Genomic DNA, 12847 nt, shown 5'->3' on the forward strand with positions numbered 1-12847 from the left:
CTGATGCCTCTGGTACCATATCAACAAACACAGGAGGCTGATAGCTGTAGACACACTTGAAGGGAAAGAAACCTGTGGCTGAGTGGGGCAGAGAATTATGGGCGTTTTCTACCCAGACCAGGTGGGTGCTCCATGTTGACGGGTTCTGGGACATGAGTCATCGGAGGCTGGTTTCCAGTTTTTGGTTAAGGCATTCTGTGTGGCTGTTGGCCTCCGGGTGATACCCGGACGTCAGGCTTGCTGTGAGCCGATGAGTTGATAGAACTCCCTCCAGAACCTGGAGATGAACTGGAGCCCCTGGTCGGACACAATGTCCTTAGGAAAACCATGCTGAAGACATGTTGCATCATGATTTGAGCAGTGTCTTCGGCTGAGGGAAGTTTGCGTAGTGCAATAAAATGTGCCATCTTGGAGAAACAGTCCACCACAAAACTGTGGTGTTACCTCTTGAAACCGGGAGCCCGGGTAGAAGTTGCAGGAGTCCCATGCATCACCCAGAGGATATCTTATTAGGAGCACAGACCGGACAAACCTCAATGTACTCCTGGACCCTCGACTCCATAGACAGTCACCAGATCCATTGGGAGATGGCAAACATAGTTCTCCAGACTCCCGGATGGCCTGTGTGCAGCGAGGGGTGAGCCCAATGAATCACCTGTGGGCGCAGATTAACAGGGACAAACGGATGATTATCTGAGCACCCACTAGGTGGGGGCGTCTCACCGTTTGCTTGCTTCACCTCCTGTTCTATCTGCCAAGTGACCACTCCAACCACATGGTTCAGTGGGAGGACGGGTTCGGGTTCTTTGGCACCAGGCTCAGGGTCGTAGATGCATGACAGGGCGTCTGGTTTGATGTTGTGGGACCCCGGCCTGTAAGACAGCGTGAAGCAAAAACGGTTAAAACACAATGTCCACCTGGCCTGGTGTGAATTTAGTGTCTTGGCTTGTCTGATATACTCCAGATTCTTGTGATCTGTCCACACAATGAAAGAATTCTGCGCCCCCTCCAGCCAGGTTCACACTCTTCTAAGGCAACCTTGACCGGCAGCAGCTCCCAGTTGCCAAAGTTGTAGTTCCTCTCCATGGAGCTCAGTCAATGGGACAGTAAGGCACAGGGGTGCATGCTGCCATCGGTGACAAGACCGCCCCGATCCCCTCATTGGAGGGGTCAACCTCCACCACAAATTGATGCTGTGGATCTGGCAGGGTGAGAATGGGCACAGAGGTGAAACGGCCCTTGATGGTCTGGAACACCTCCTCTGCTTCCCGGGACCAATTGAATAGAACTTGTGGGGAGGTCAGAATGTGGAGAGGAGCAGCTATTGAGCTGCAGCCTCTAATAAACCACCTGTAAAAGTCAGCAAACCCCAGGAACTGCTGAACTTTCTTACAGTTATCAGGCGTCAGCCACATGGCCACAGCGTTCACTTTAGCAAGATCCAGCTGCACTCTTCCAGGGGCTATGATGGACCCCAGGAACGACATAGTGTCTGCATGAAATTCACTCTTTTCTTCCTTAATATACAGGTGATTGTGAAGAAGCCGCTTGAGGACTTGGCTAACATGGTGTTGATCAGTAAATTAAGATATTGTCTAGGTAGATATACACAAACCAGTCAAGAACGTTTTTGAGCACATCGTTGATCATGGCCTGGAAAATGGTGGGGGCATTCGTGAGACCAAAGGGCATGACCTAATACTCATAGTGACCACTGGGAGTATTAAAGGCAGTTTTCCACTCATCTCCCTCTGATTCGAATGAGGTGGTAAGCGTTGCACAAATCAAGCTTGGTGAGTACTGTGGCCTGCTGTAGCTGATCAAACACAGATGACATTAAGGAAAGTGGGTAACAGTTCTGTATTGTAATGTCATTGAAGGGATTGTGGTCAATACAGGGCCCTAAGGACCCATCCTTTTTGCCCAGCAAGAAAAAAAAAACCCAGCTCCAGCAGGTGATGAGGATGGGCAGATGATCCCAGCCTTCAGTGAAGGCTATGTATTCCTTAATGGCTTGCTATTTGGGGCCAGACACGGAGTACAGCCGCCCCTTGGGGACAGTGGATCCAGGTATGAGGTCAATGGCGCAGTCATATGGTTGATGTGGTGGAAGTGACATGGCCTTGACTTTATTGAACACCTCCTTGAGGTGGTGGTAGCAGGCGGGCATAGTGATTAAGTCTGGGTTCTGTGTTTCTGTGACCAAATGAGCAGAAACCGTGTTTATGCCCATGGAAGCCTTCAGGGTCTTGTCCAACAAACACCCTCTCACACAGTCCCTCCATCTCAGAGTTTTGCCCATGGGCCAGTCTATGTGGGGGTTGTGGCCGGTGAGCCATGGATGTCCCAATATCAGAGTGCGTGCAGGAGAGTGAAACAGGTAGAAGCTTGGTAGTTCACTGGTCATCTATGGTAAGGGCTACGGGTTCTGTGATGTGTGTAATGGTGAACAGTGCTTAACCATTTAAGGCCCTTGCCTTAATGGGTTGTGAGATCACTTCAGTTTTTAGTCCCAGCATCATGGCAAACCCCCAGTCCATTAAGTTGCCATCAGCCCTGGAGTGAATTAAAGCGTTCATTTTGGTGACTGTGGTGTTGTGTGTTACCTTGATGGGGGTCGGGCTGTGAGAGGTAAAAACTGAAGTTTTGGACTGTTTCACCCCCTGAGCTGCCTTGGCGGAACAGGCAACCACCAGGTGTCCGGCTCCTCCTTGAGGTGGCGTTGTTGCTCCGCCTGAGTGAGCTTGGCCCTATCCAGCTGCATGGGTTCCTCTTCTCTCGCAGAACGAGGGTGGTGGCGCTGTTCAAACGATGACAGACAGGGTTCATGCCCGACAACAGCTGGGGTTGCCGTGGGCAGTTGGGCTTCTGCCGGTGGTCCTTCTGGAGTGCCTCTGGAGTGTACTTGTACTCCCACAAGTACTATGAGTGAGGTAGCAGCCACTCTTGAACGGCATGTGTCAACCCCTTCAGAAAGACGTTGTAGAGTGCCATAGCATTCCACCCACTCTCTGCAGCCAAAGTCCTCAAGCGTATGGTGTAATCACAAACAGACTCTCTACCTTGCCTCAGCCCACTCAGTTCTCTTGCCTTCTCTTGTTCAGTTTAGACTGGATCAAAAGTCGTACGGAGAGCCTCCTTGAAGTCCTGGTAGATGCTGCAGATCAGGGAGCCTCTTGCCCATTTAGCCGTGGCCCGAGCTCTCTCCTTTTCTGCCAGGTGGGAGATTATGAAGGCAACTTTGGCTTGGTCAGTGGGAAATGCATGAGGTGAGAGTTCAAAATGCATTTCACAGTCTGTTATGAATGGTTTGCATTATCCTGGATCTCCCGAGAAGCACTCAGGAGATGCCAGCCGGACTCCAGTGTAGGGAATGGTGGGACCCTAACCCATCAGAATGGGCTGGGGTTCAGGCGCAGTCAATGCAGTATCAGTCTAAACAAGGTGAAGAAGAAGCTGTTGGACCTGAACTGTTAGCTGCCCCACCTGGGTAGTAACGGCAGCCTCAAAATCTTCCTGGCTTTGGGCAAGACCCAAAAGTCCCTGGCCAAGTGAAGCCATCTCCTTCTTCTGACGGGAGAGGCGGGCTCCCTGTGAGCGAAGAGCTGAGTAGCTGCTTGGACCCTGCTGTGTCCATATTTCTTTCTTTTCTTTCTTGAATTTATTTGATCTCCCATAGGAGAAACTTGTCTTGGAGGACAGGCCCCCCATGCTGCTACATATCTTGGACAATATGTAAACATATAAAGTGCAGACAAATACAACACCCGCCAAAAATTTAAAAAAAAACCAACAACTTATGTCTCATGTCCTCCTACATGTCTGTCTGCATCCCTCTAATTGCTTGTTAATTAAGCTGATAGCATAGGGGATAAATGAGTTTTTGTAGCGGTTTAGTGCGCAGAAAGGGGTCCTATACCTCCTTCCTGAGTTTAGGAGCTCAAATTGGGAGTGCAGCACATGGGAAGGATCATCTATGATGTTGTTGGCCTGTCGAATAACAGACTGGACATACATGTCCTTGGGGGCAGGGGGTGGGGGCTGCCCCATTACCTTCCCTGCTGTCTTAACCAGGTTGTATATCTGAGCTTTATATTTAACTTGTTATGTGAAGGGGGGGGGGGAGTAGACCCAAGGCGCAGACAATTAGGGTGGTGCACAAAAGGTTTTATTGGAGACGGGGAGACTTGACTTGTGACGGGGAGGCTTGACTTGTGACGGGGGACTGACGGCTTGGCTTGTGACAGGGGACTGACGGCTTGGCTTGTGACGGGGGACTGATGGCTTGACTTGTGACGGGAGACTGACAACTTGACTTGTGACGGGAGACTGACGACTTGATTTGTGACGGGAGACTGACGACTTGACTTGTGACGGGAGACTGACGACTTGACTTTTGACGGGAGACTGACAACTTGATGACATGACTGGAGACTGAAGACGGGAAGACAGGTGGTGCAATCACCCAGGTGAGACACATGTAGTAATCACAGGAGGGAGGACAGTAAGACAGGACATGACTACAAAATAAAACAGGAAGCACGAGACAGGGATCGTGACATAACTGTTCGATTCCCAAACAAGCTGGTTATCCAAAGGCGCAGGACCGACTCAATGGTCGCTCTGTAGAAGATCATCATAATGCTTCTGCTAACTCTAAATATTCTCAAACGCCGCAAGAAGTACAGGCACTGATGAATCCACGAGCAGACGTTTGATACGTGTGTCTGCCAATTAAGCATCAATGTAAACCCCCAAGTAATTGTAAGAGGAGACCTGCTTGATGTTCTCGCCATTTATGGAGATGGGGCTATGGTCTTCAATTGATCTAGGGTCAAACACCATTTCCTCAGTTTTTTTCCACATTTATGCTCAGGTGGTGCTCATTGCACCAGTCATCAAATGTGTCAATCCCGGCACAGTGGCTACTGATGCTAGAGTCACTAGTGAGCAGACTAAGAATAGCTGTATCATCTGAGAATTTTACAACATACTGATTTGGTTGGGAGCTAACAAAGTCATTTGTAAGTAGGGTAAACAGAAAAGAAGAGCTCATGCAACCCTGGGGGGCCCCTGTGCTACTCATAACATCATCAGAGAGCACAGAGTTAAATCTCACACCCTGTGATCTTTTGGATAGAAAGGAGTGGTACCACTTAACAAAGAAAGGATTGACATTCAACTGAACCAGCTTCTTCAACAAAATATATGGACGAATAGCAGTCTGGCATATGCCGCTCTACTCTCGAGATGCCTCAAAAGAAAGTGCAGAATGGTGGACATGGCATCACTCGTACTACGATTTTTAGTGTAGGCAAATTGATCGATTGCTGGTTCCACCTCCATGCGTAGTTTCTCTACAATGATCTTCTCTAACCCTTTTATCACATTGGAGGTTAAGGCCACTGGTCTATAATCATTAACGTTCTGGGGACAAGGCTTTTTAGGGACCGGAATTATGACCGATTTCTTCCAGAGCTCCGGCACCTCTGTGTCTACAGACAGCTGGAAGACAGGATGCCAGGCCGGTGTTAATTCCTCAGCGAAAGTTTTTCATAAATAAGCAGACATATTGTGTGGTCCAGTGGCTTTGTTTACACACAGTGATTTAAATACCCGGGTAACACTAGCTGAGTTGATTAACACCCTGTTATTAAAATCATACTGCAGATTGCACAACAGTTCATTACACTCTTTGGAGGTGTCAACTTCAAAACGCATATAGAAATCATTCAGCTCATTTGCCCTCGCTTTTTCATCATGAGCCGACAGGGGCTTCTTCTTAGTGTCAATGTTTGTCATGGTGCGAATTGAGTCCCACAACTTCTTTGTGTTAGAATTGAACAGGGCTTGCTCTGCCCGCTCCTTGTGTTTTGACCGTGCCGCTCTTAGCTGCCGGTTGAGATCCTTCTGGGTCAGCGGTGTCTCCTAGCCTATGGGCTCTTTTCTTCTTCCTAATGCACTAAATAACTCCCTTAGTAATATAAGACTTATTGTTTGCATATATTTTTACAGATTTTTGTGGGATAATGTGCGTGCAGAAGGAGACATAATCTGTTATTACTTCCGCAGCCTCATGAACATGTGAAGAAGACACTCCAGTCCGTGCAGAGAAAGCTTCCCCTGAGCTCCTCTACTTTGTCATTTGACCAGACATTCACAGTTTTGATTTCTGGCTTGCTAGACTTAAAGGCTGACCTGTAGATGGGAAGTAGGTGTATAGCCTTATGGTCTGAGCTACCAAGAGGAGGCAAGGCTCTATCAGTATAGACATCCTTAATATTTCCATAGCATTTATCAAGGATATTGTTTTTTCTCATGCCACATTTTACATACTGCTGGAAGCCAGGCAGTGATTTATCCAGACTGCAGTGATTTCCGTCCCCTAAAATTAACATGGGGGTGTCTGGTTTATCTAGTAAGTGCCGGTGGACACAGTCTGTGATCTGTCTCTCTGCCTTCGCGGCATTCCCGTTTGGTGGCACATACACGACACACACAAGTATGTCGGTAAACTCTCTCGGGAGGTAGTGTGGTCGCAAGGATATGCACAGCAGCTCCAGATCAGGGTTGGAGAAGCTGTCCTTAGTTGCGAAGTTCCTACACCAGCTGTCATGAAGGTAGACGCAGAGACCGCCCCCTCTCATTTTCCCGGAGCGATCGTCTCTGTCCACGCGTATGTGAGTGAACCCGTCGACTTGTATGAGATTGTCCAGAACATCAGCGTGAAACCAGGTTTCGGTAAACACCAGCAAGCCAGACTCACGATATTCGAAGCTCGCTCCTGCCTGGGTGCGCAGCTCGTCCAGCTTGTTCTTTAGTGATTGCGGATTGCAGAGCAGGATTGGCGGGAGTGGAAGTTTGACAGCGCTCTGCACCCGCTGCCTGATGCCTCCTCTCCTGCCCCGCTTCCTGATCCTCCTGAGACGGCTCGGCATTGGTGTGGGTTGCCGCTGTAATTCCACAGGAATGTCTCCCAGCACGTTCGCCGATGGAAGAAGTCCATAATCCTGCAGGTCTAAGAGCTCAGCCCCGCTGTATTTAAGTAGTCCAGTGCTGGAAAGCACACCGGCAAAACACTGTGCTAGCAGCCCAGATAGCATCAGCCACGTAACAAACAGTGGCTTCATTCTTCCCCAGTTTGTTACTCCAACGCTCAGATTGCAGTTCAAGTATAAGCACAGACAAAGTAGATGCTGTGTCCAGTGTGCAAGATGACATAAAACAACATAGCACGCGACAAACAACCAAACAGAGTGCAGCAGCAGGAGACTTCCCCCATGTCGCCTACAGAGCAGCGCCATCCTTTTTTTCTGGCCAGTGTGTACTGTCATGACCAGGCTTGGACACAGGATACAGGTGCAGGGTTCAGATGTTTCAGTTGAAGCTTTAAGTAAGGTTTCCAGGCAACTGCAAGTTCAAGGAACAGAATATAGACTATGAGCGGCATGGCTCAGGGGTAGAGTGGTCGTCTAGCAACCTTGACCCCGGTGACCATGTCGAAGTGTCCTTGAGCAAGATACTGAACCCATAATTGCTCCTGATGAGTAGGTTGGCGCCTTGCATGACAGCCTCCACCATCAGTGTGTAAGTGTGTGTGTGAATGGGTGAATGAGATGACACTGTAAAGCGCTTTGAGTGCCGCTAAGGTAAAAAAGCGTTATATAAAATTGAGTCCATTTACCATTTAAAGGATCACCCCTGTTCCATACGGGAAGTGGGTATGAGAAATATCGCAGATAAAAATCACTTCACTAAAAGGAGGAATAAACACAAAAGGGTATTGAAGGGTAATCCATAAATGAAAATCACTCCAGCTACAGAAGAAACAAGAACTTAAAATAAAAAGCATAAATAACAAAAATATTCCAAAATTACAGGATGCACTAAGGTGTGTAAAAGTAAGGAAGGAAAAGATCAATGCAATGCAACAGTGTTTCTTTGCAATAAATCTTATACCATCCAAAAGCCTGTTTATTTCCCTTTTAAATGGTGCCACATTTGCAAGGACCCTGCATTTGTGGGGTGAGCAGCAGAGCTGAGTATGTGGGCTTTTCCCATGAAAAAATTGCCAAATCTTCTCTGCCAATGCCAAACAATTAATTTTGCTGTTGAGATTCTGCAACCAGTGGCAATCCCATATCTCCACAGTCTGGGACTGAACTCTATCCCCCAAGATGACATCGGCTTGGGCAGGCTGTTTGTGCCAGGGTGACCAACACAACCAAGTTGGCTAACTTGCGATAAATGCTGGGTGCAGAATGGGATGACATCCCAGAGCAGTGTGTGGCCAGGCTGGTGATCAGCATGAGGAGGAGGTGCCAGGCTGTTGTGGCTGTGTATGGTTCTTCCACATGCTACTGAGGCTCCTGTTTGTTAAATGGATAAATTGTTAATTTGCCAATGTCTTGTTTCTTCAAACTACAATCACCCAATCCACCAAACAAGAGTCAATGAAAAATAAGCCACAACAAACAATATATTAAGTAGGAAAAAAAGGATGCATTTCACGATCATACATGGAAACCTAGTTCATCATTGAGTCCAAAGGTAGACTCAAATGTTGGGAGCTATGCAATCCAAAAGGCATCTTATTTAAGCCTGTTGCCATTTAAATCACCCATTTGGCATTTAACAACGCCATGGTTGCTAAATGCTGTGATTGGGTGACTGGCCTGTTCAAAATGGGCCACAATTGAATCATTTGAATGATCATTTGAACTGAATTAAATGGCTGATATGGTTTCAGCTATACTGATGTCCACCACTCTTGTTGTCATTCCAGTACAGGCCTTAGAACAGCTAAATTTAATGAGATAAATGGTTCTTGTTATTTAACGCAAAATGATGCATAATGACAAATTTTATATTTCTTTCCAGCAAGAGAATGCAAAAAGTATTACATCTGTGCATATCATCCAAACTTATGATTGCCATCAGCTAAAGGGGTATACTACTCTTCAGTTTTTTAGAAAGATTGTCTGTAAGTACTAGTCTATCTTTTCAATCCTGACAATTGAAAGTGATTCACAGTGGTGTCCAAAATAAATGGCCAACATAAGGATCATTCAACAGATTATGCCAGTGGTTTAGATGGACTGTTATGTAATCTATCAGTGTAGTGTACACAGTACACAGACTGATGATCTTTTTTTTGTCTTTCTCTCACCTTGTGGTTTTATTGTCAAATTTTGTAAGGCTGTTATCAAGACATTTGTCTCCATTTCCTGTTTGTTTTAAAATTGTTCTTCATGCCCACTTGGCTGTCAAAATTCTTTCACGTCTCAAATTCTTTGGATTCTAGAGGATTGTCTGTGGAATTGCATACTTTGTGTATTGTGGGTATGGACTGTCTAAATATAAAAGGTTGTACCTGTCTGTAGATTTCTTAAAAAGATCTGTGAACAATTAGATTAGTTTTTACACAAAGGCAAGGCTTTTATTTTAAAAATGCATTTTTATAATAATCCACTAGAAAAGCTTTATCTCCAACCCCTCACTAACCTTCTTTCTTCTCCCACAAGGCACACTTTCTTCTTGGTGGTGGACATGAGCTAATTCTTTTGTTTTTTTCAATACCCTAAATTTGTTTTTGGGTCAGTGTTGAAATGTTGAGGAGCTTTTTCTCCAGATGTCTCTGCTGCATATTGCAGTGCTTTAACTCAACAGTGAACCTGTTTGCAGGGGCCATGTCTGCTCTGCAGCAGGTAACAGCATGTTGTCTTTTTTTTAAGGAAACGATCCCTCCATAAATGTGACATATAGGTGGTATCAGATTTCAGAGTAAACCAAAGTGAAACTACTTTTTTATTGGAAGAATAAAAAGAGGTATTAGAGGAAAAAAGGAGGCTTATAATAGAGGGGAAGCTTTTATTTGCTAAAATGAATTATGCATCCTGTTTTTAATAAGGACCTGTTTGCTATTAGAATAAAGCTTATTATTAATGGAAATATGGTAGTCTATTTAATATGTATTTAATATTCCTCTTGAAGTCTTTTGAAAATAATGTTTACATTTATGTTGCCAGTCAGCCTGGGGAAGCCACTTTATCCTTGTTACTGCTCCTAATGTGATGTCCAAATAGAAGTCAGCGTCAGTGTGGACGCTTTTGATTTGACTTACCACTTAGTCCTTTTAGATAAGACTAAAACAGACATGTCAAATTAATTTTAAACCAGGACACTTGTCTTCTTATTAGTACAAAGTCAGTCATATGGCAATTTTTGATTTATTAAGTTATATCTTCAAAAATTATTGGTGGTTCTGGACCTTGTTGCAGGGAAGGGATGCAACACAAAGTCTGACTCTTTTTTTTAGACTTTCTATCTGCGCAATTGTACAGTTTCTGGCCTTTAACAGTTACCTAAAAGAATTATAAAAATCAGTGAACCTATAACAGGATAGTCAAACATTTTGATAATCAATTTGAATCACCCTCTTTGTTTTCATCCCTTGCTTTCTTCTCTGTCTGTCTCACTCCTTATCTTCTGTCTATGTTTGCAGAGAGTTTGCTGCATCACAACGCTGAGCCGTTGCCATGGCAACAATGAAGAACAGGAAGACATTCTGTTTTATATTTGCTTCTGTACCCTAAGGTTCTGACAGATGTGATCATTTTCCTTGTGTCATGTTAGCTTGTTAGCATCCACTATGGAGAGGACACCTGACAGACAGATGGACAGGAAACTGTGGGTTCATTAAAACACTGCAAGTGCACAAATATACACACACACGCATGCGCACAATGCACACGCATGCACACGCAAACATGTAAACACACACACATACATAAAGTCTCACTCCCCCTTATCTCCAATGATGTCACACACTGCCTGTTTTCCATTGTCATTTGTCCTCCCTCCGTCCTTGCCTCGTGCCAGCATCACCAAGGCAACCAGAAAACCACACTGAGGCTGTCCGTAGCAATGAAGAGTCCCTCACAACATGATCGCCACTTATCAATCAGGTTATTACATCATCAGCAAAAGCATTACATCATCAACCAGGTGATAGTGGTGATGAATGATCTGTGCTTACTCACATTCCTCTCAATCGAATCAACACCTGGTTGTTGTGGTTTTGCTCCAGAGTGTCCACAAAGTCCTGCACCTCCTCAATCTGCTCTTGTTCAGTCTTCTCCACCTTGTCTGTGTGATGCACCTCCACAATTTGCTGCTCCTGTTCAGTCTGCTGCAGCTCTTTAATCCGTGACATCACCTTAGTCTGCACCTCCTTCAGCTGCACCTCCTCAATTTGTTGCTCCTCTGTCTGTGACGTCACCTCAACCTGCATATCTTCACTCTGTGACATCACTTCAGGCTGTACCTCCTCCTGCTGCACCTCCTTCGACTGGTCTCCCTCTTGCTTCACCTTCTCAGTGTGTGGCATCTCCTCAATCTGCACTTCCCACTGCTGTACCTCTTCAGCCAGCTGTTTCTGTTCAGTACAATTCATCTGCAACTGCTGCTCCTCCATTTGTGACATCTCCTCCAATGGAAAATCTTGAGTCTGCCGTACCTCCTCCAGCTCCTCATACAACTCTTGTTTCCGCTCCTCTCTCAGTTGAGACTCCCCCTCAGTCTCCACCTCCTCTTCCTGCTCTCCCTCCTGTTGCTGCTTCTCATCGTCCTGCTGGGCAATTGGTGATCCCCCCCCATACACATTCATGTTGGCGTGAAGGAGGCAAAGGAGGTATTTTTATACGATTTTTTTACAGAGGTGTGTGTGGTCTCTGAAAGTGTCCAGATGTCTCTCTGAGAGTTGTGAAAACATCGATGCCAATCATAGCCAAGATAGTTTGGATTAGATGGAACTTCAAAACACCAAACTTCCTGAGATGTCACCTCACAGCCAGTATAAAAATTTGATCTCTTAACGGATCCAATGATGAAGCCAGGGGTGAAAGGTCACCTGACCGAGCGGGTTGTTGTTTTTTGGTTTGAAGATGAAGAGCGGAAACAAGCAGCTCTTGAAGTCATTCAGTCAAGGTGATCAGCGATTTACTTCCTTCACAGTGCAGCTCTGTGCTCCAGCACTGTTGCTGTGAAATGAACCAGAATGTCTCAGAGCATCAATAGAGCAATGCAGGCAGGAAGGCGATCAGCAGTAACGACAGAACGGAGAGAGAGAGAGAGAGAGAGAGAGAGAGAGAGAGGCGATGGAGGAGGAGAAAGGAGAAGAAGAGAACATCACAGAGCGTTTCCGTGGTAACTCAAAAACGGTTGCTAAGAGTGATGGAATCCTGCAGCCAACAGACCTTCCTCCTCCCCCCCTTCCTCCTCGCCTTCCTTCCCATATCAGGACATAACTTTATGCTCACTTCAGATGCAAATAGGCATCTCAACCCCTTCACTTAGCTTCTGTGTCTAAGAGAGAAAGAAAGTCAATGGTTGTAATGTAAGAGTGAGAGTGTATGTGTGTGTGTGTAACCCGACACATATAGACAGAAAACCATTCACAGTCACAGCCATGGTCAATTTAGAGTATTCAATTAGCCTAGTCCCCACTTGCATGTATTTGGACAGTGGGAGGAACCCGGAGTGCCCAGAGAGAACCCACATAGGCACAGGGAATACATGCAAACTCCACACAGAAAGATCTCGTGCCCGAGTCGGGACTCAAACGCGGTACCTTCTTGCTGTGAGGCAATAGTGCTAACCACTGCACAACTGTGCCACCCTGGCTGTCATGTAGGAATATAAAACATTGCTGTCCTCTGGTGGTTGGAAGTATCAATAACTTCAATGATTTAAGACTTAAAAGACATAGCAGGTTTTGACATTGAATGTTGTCTGCACCTATGTTTATTGTGTATGTTCTGGAGATGACCTCAGCTGGTGTTTCGCT

General features: G+C 45.9%; 1 protein-coding gene across 6 annotated transcripts in view; it reads right to left on the reverse strand.

Annotated features, from left to right (window-relative positions):
• Positions 1–12086, reverse strand: part of pde1a (phosphodiesterase 1A, calmodulin-dependent) — a 111920-nt gene extending 99834 nt beyond the window's left edge. For all 6 annotated transcript variants that reach the window (XM_086220808.1, XM_086220810.1, XM_086220809.1 and 3 more), the window contains exon 1: positions 11043–12086. In XM_086220808.1, coding sequence (XP_086076934.1) covers positions 11043–11668 — 626 coding nt within the window. In that variant the 5' untranslated portion in view covers positions 11669–12086. The remainder of the gene's footprint in view (positions 1–11042) is intronic.
• Between the last annotated feature and the right edge of the window lie 761 nt (positions 12087–12847).

Source organism: Aulostomus chinensis, chromosome 12 (genome assembly GCF_037954235.1).
Source record: "Aulostomus chinensis isolate RoL2024-O1b breed Wild chromosome 12, RoL_Achi_v1.0, whole genome shotgun sequence".
NCBI lineage: Eukaryota > Metazoa > Chordata > Actinopteri > Syngnathiformes > Aulostomidae > Aulostomus > Aulostomus chinensis.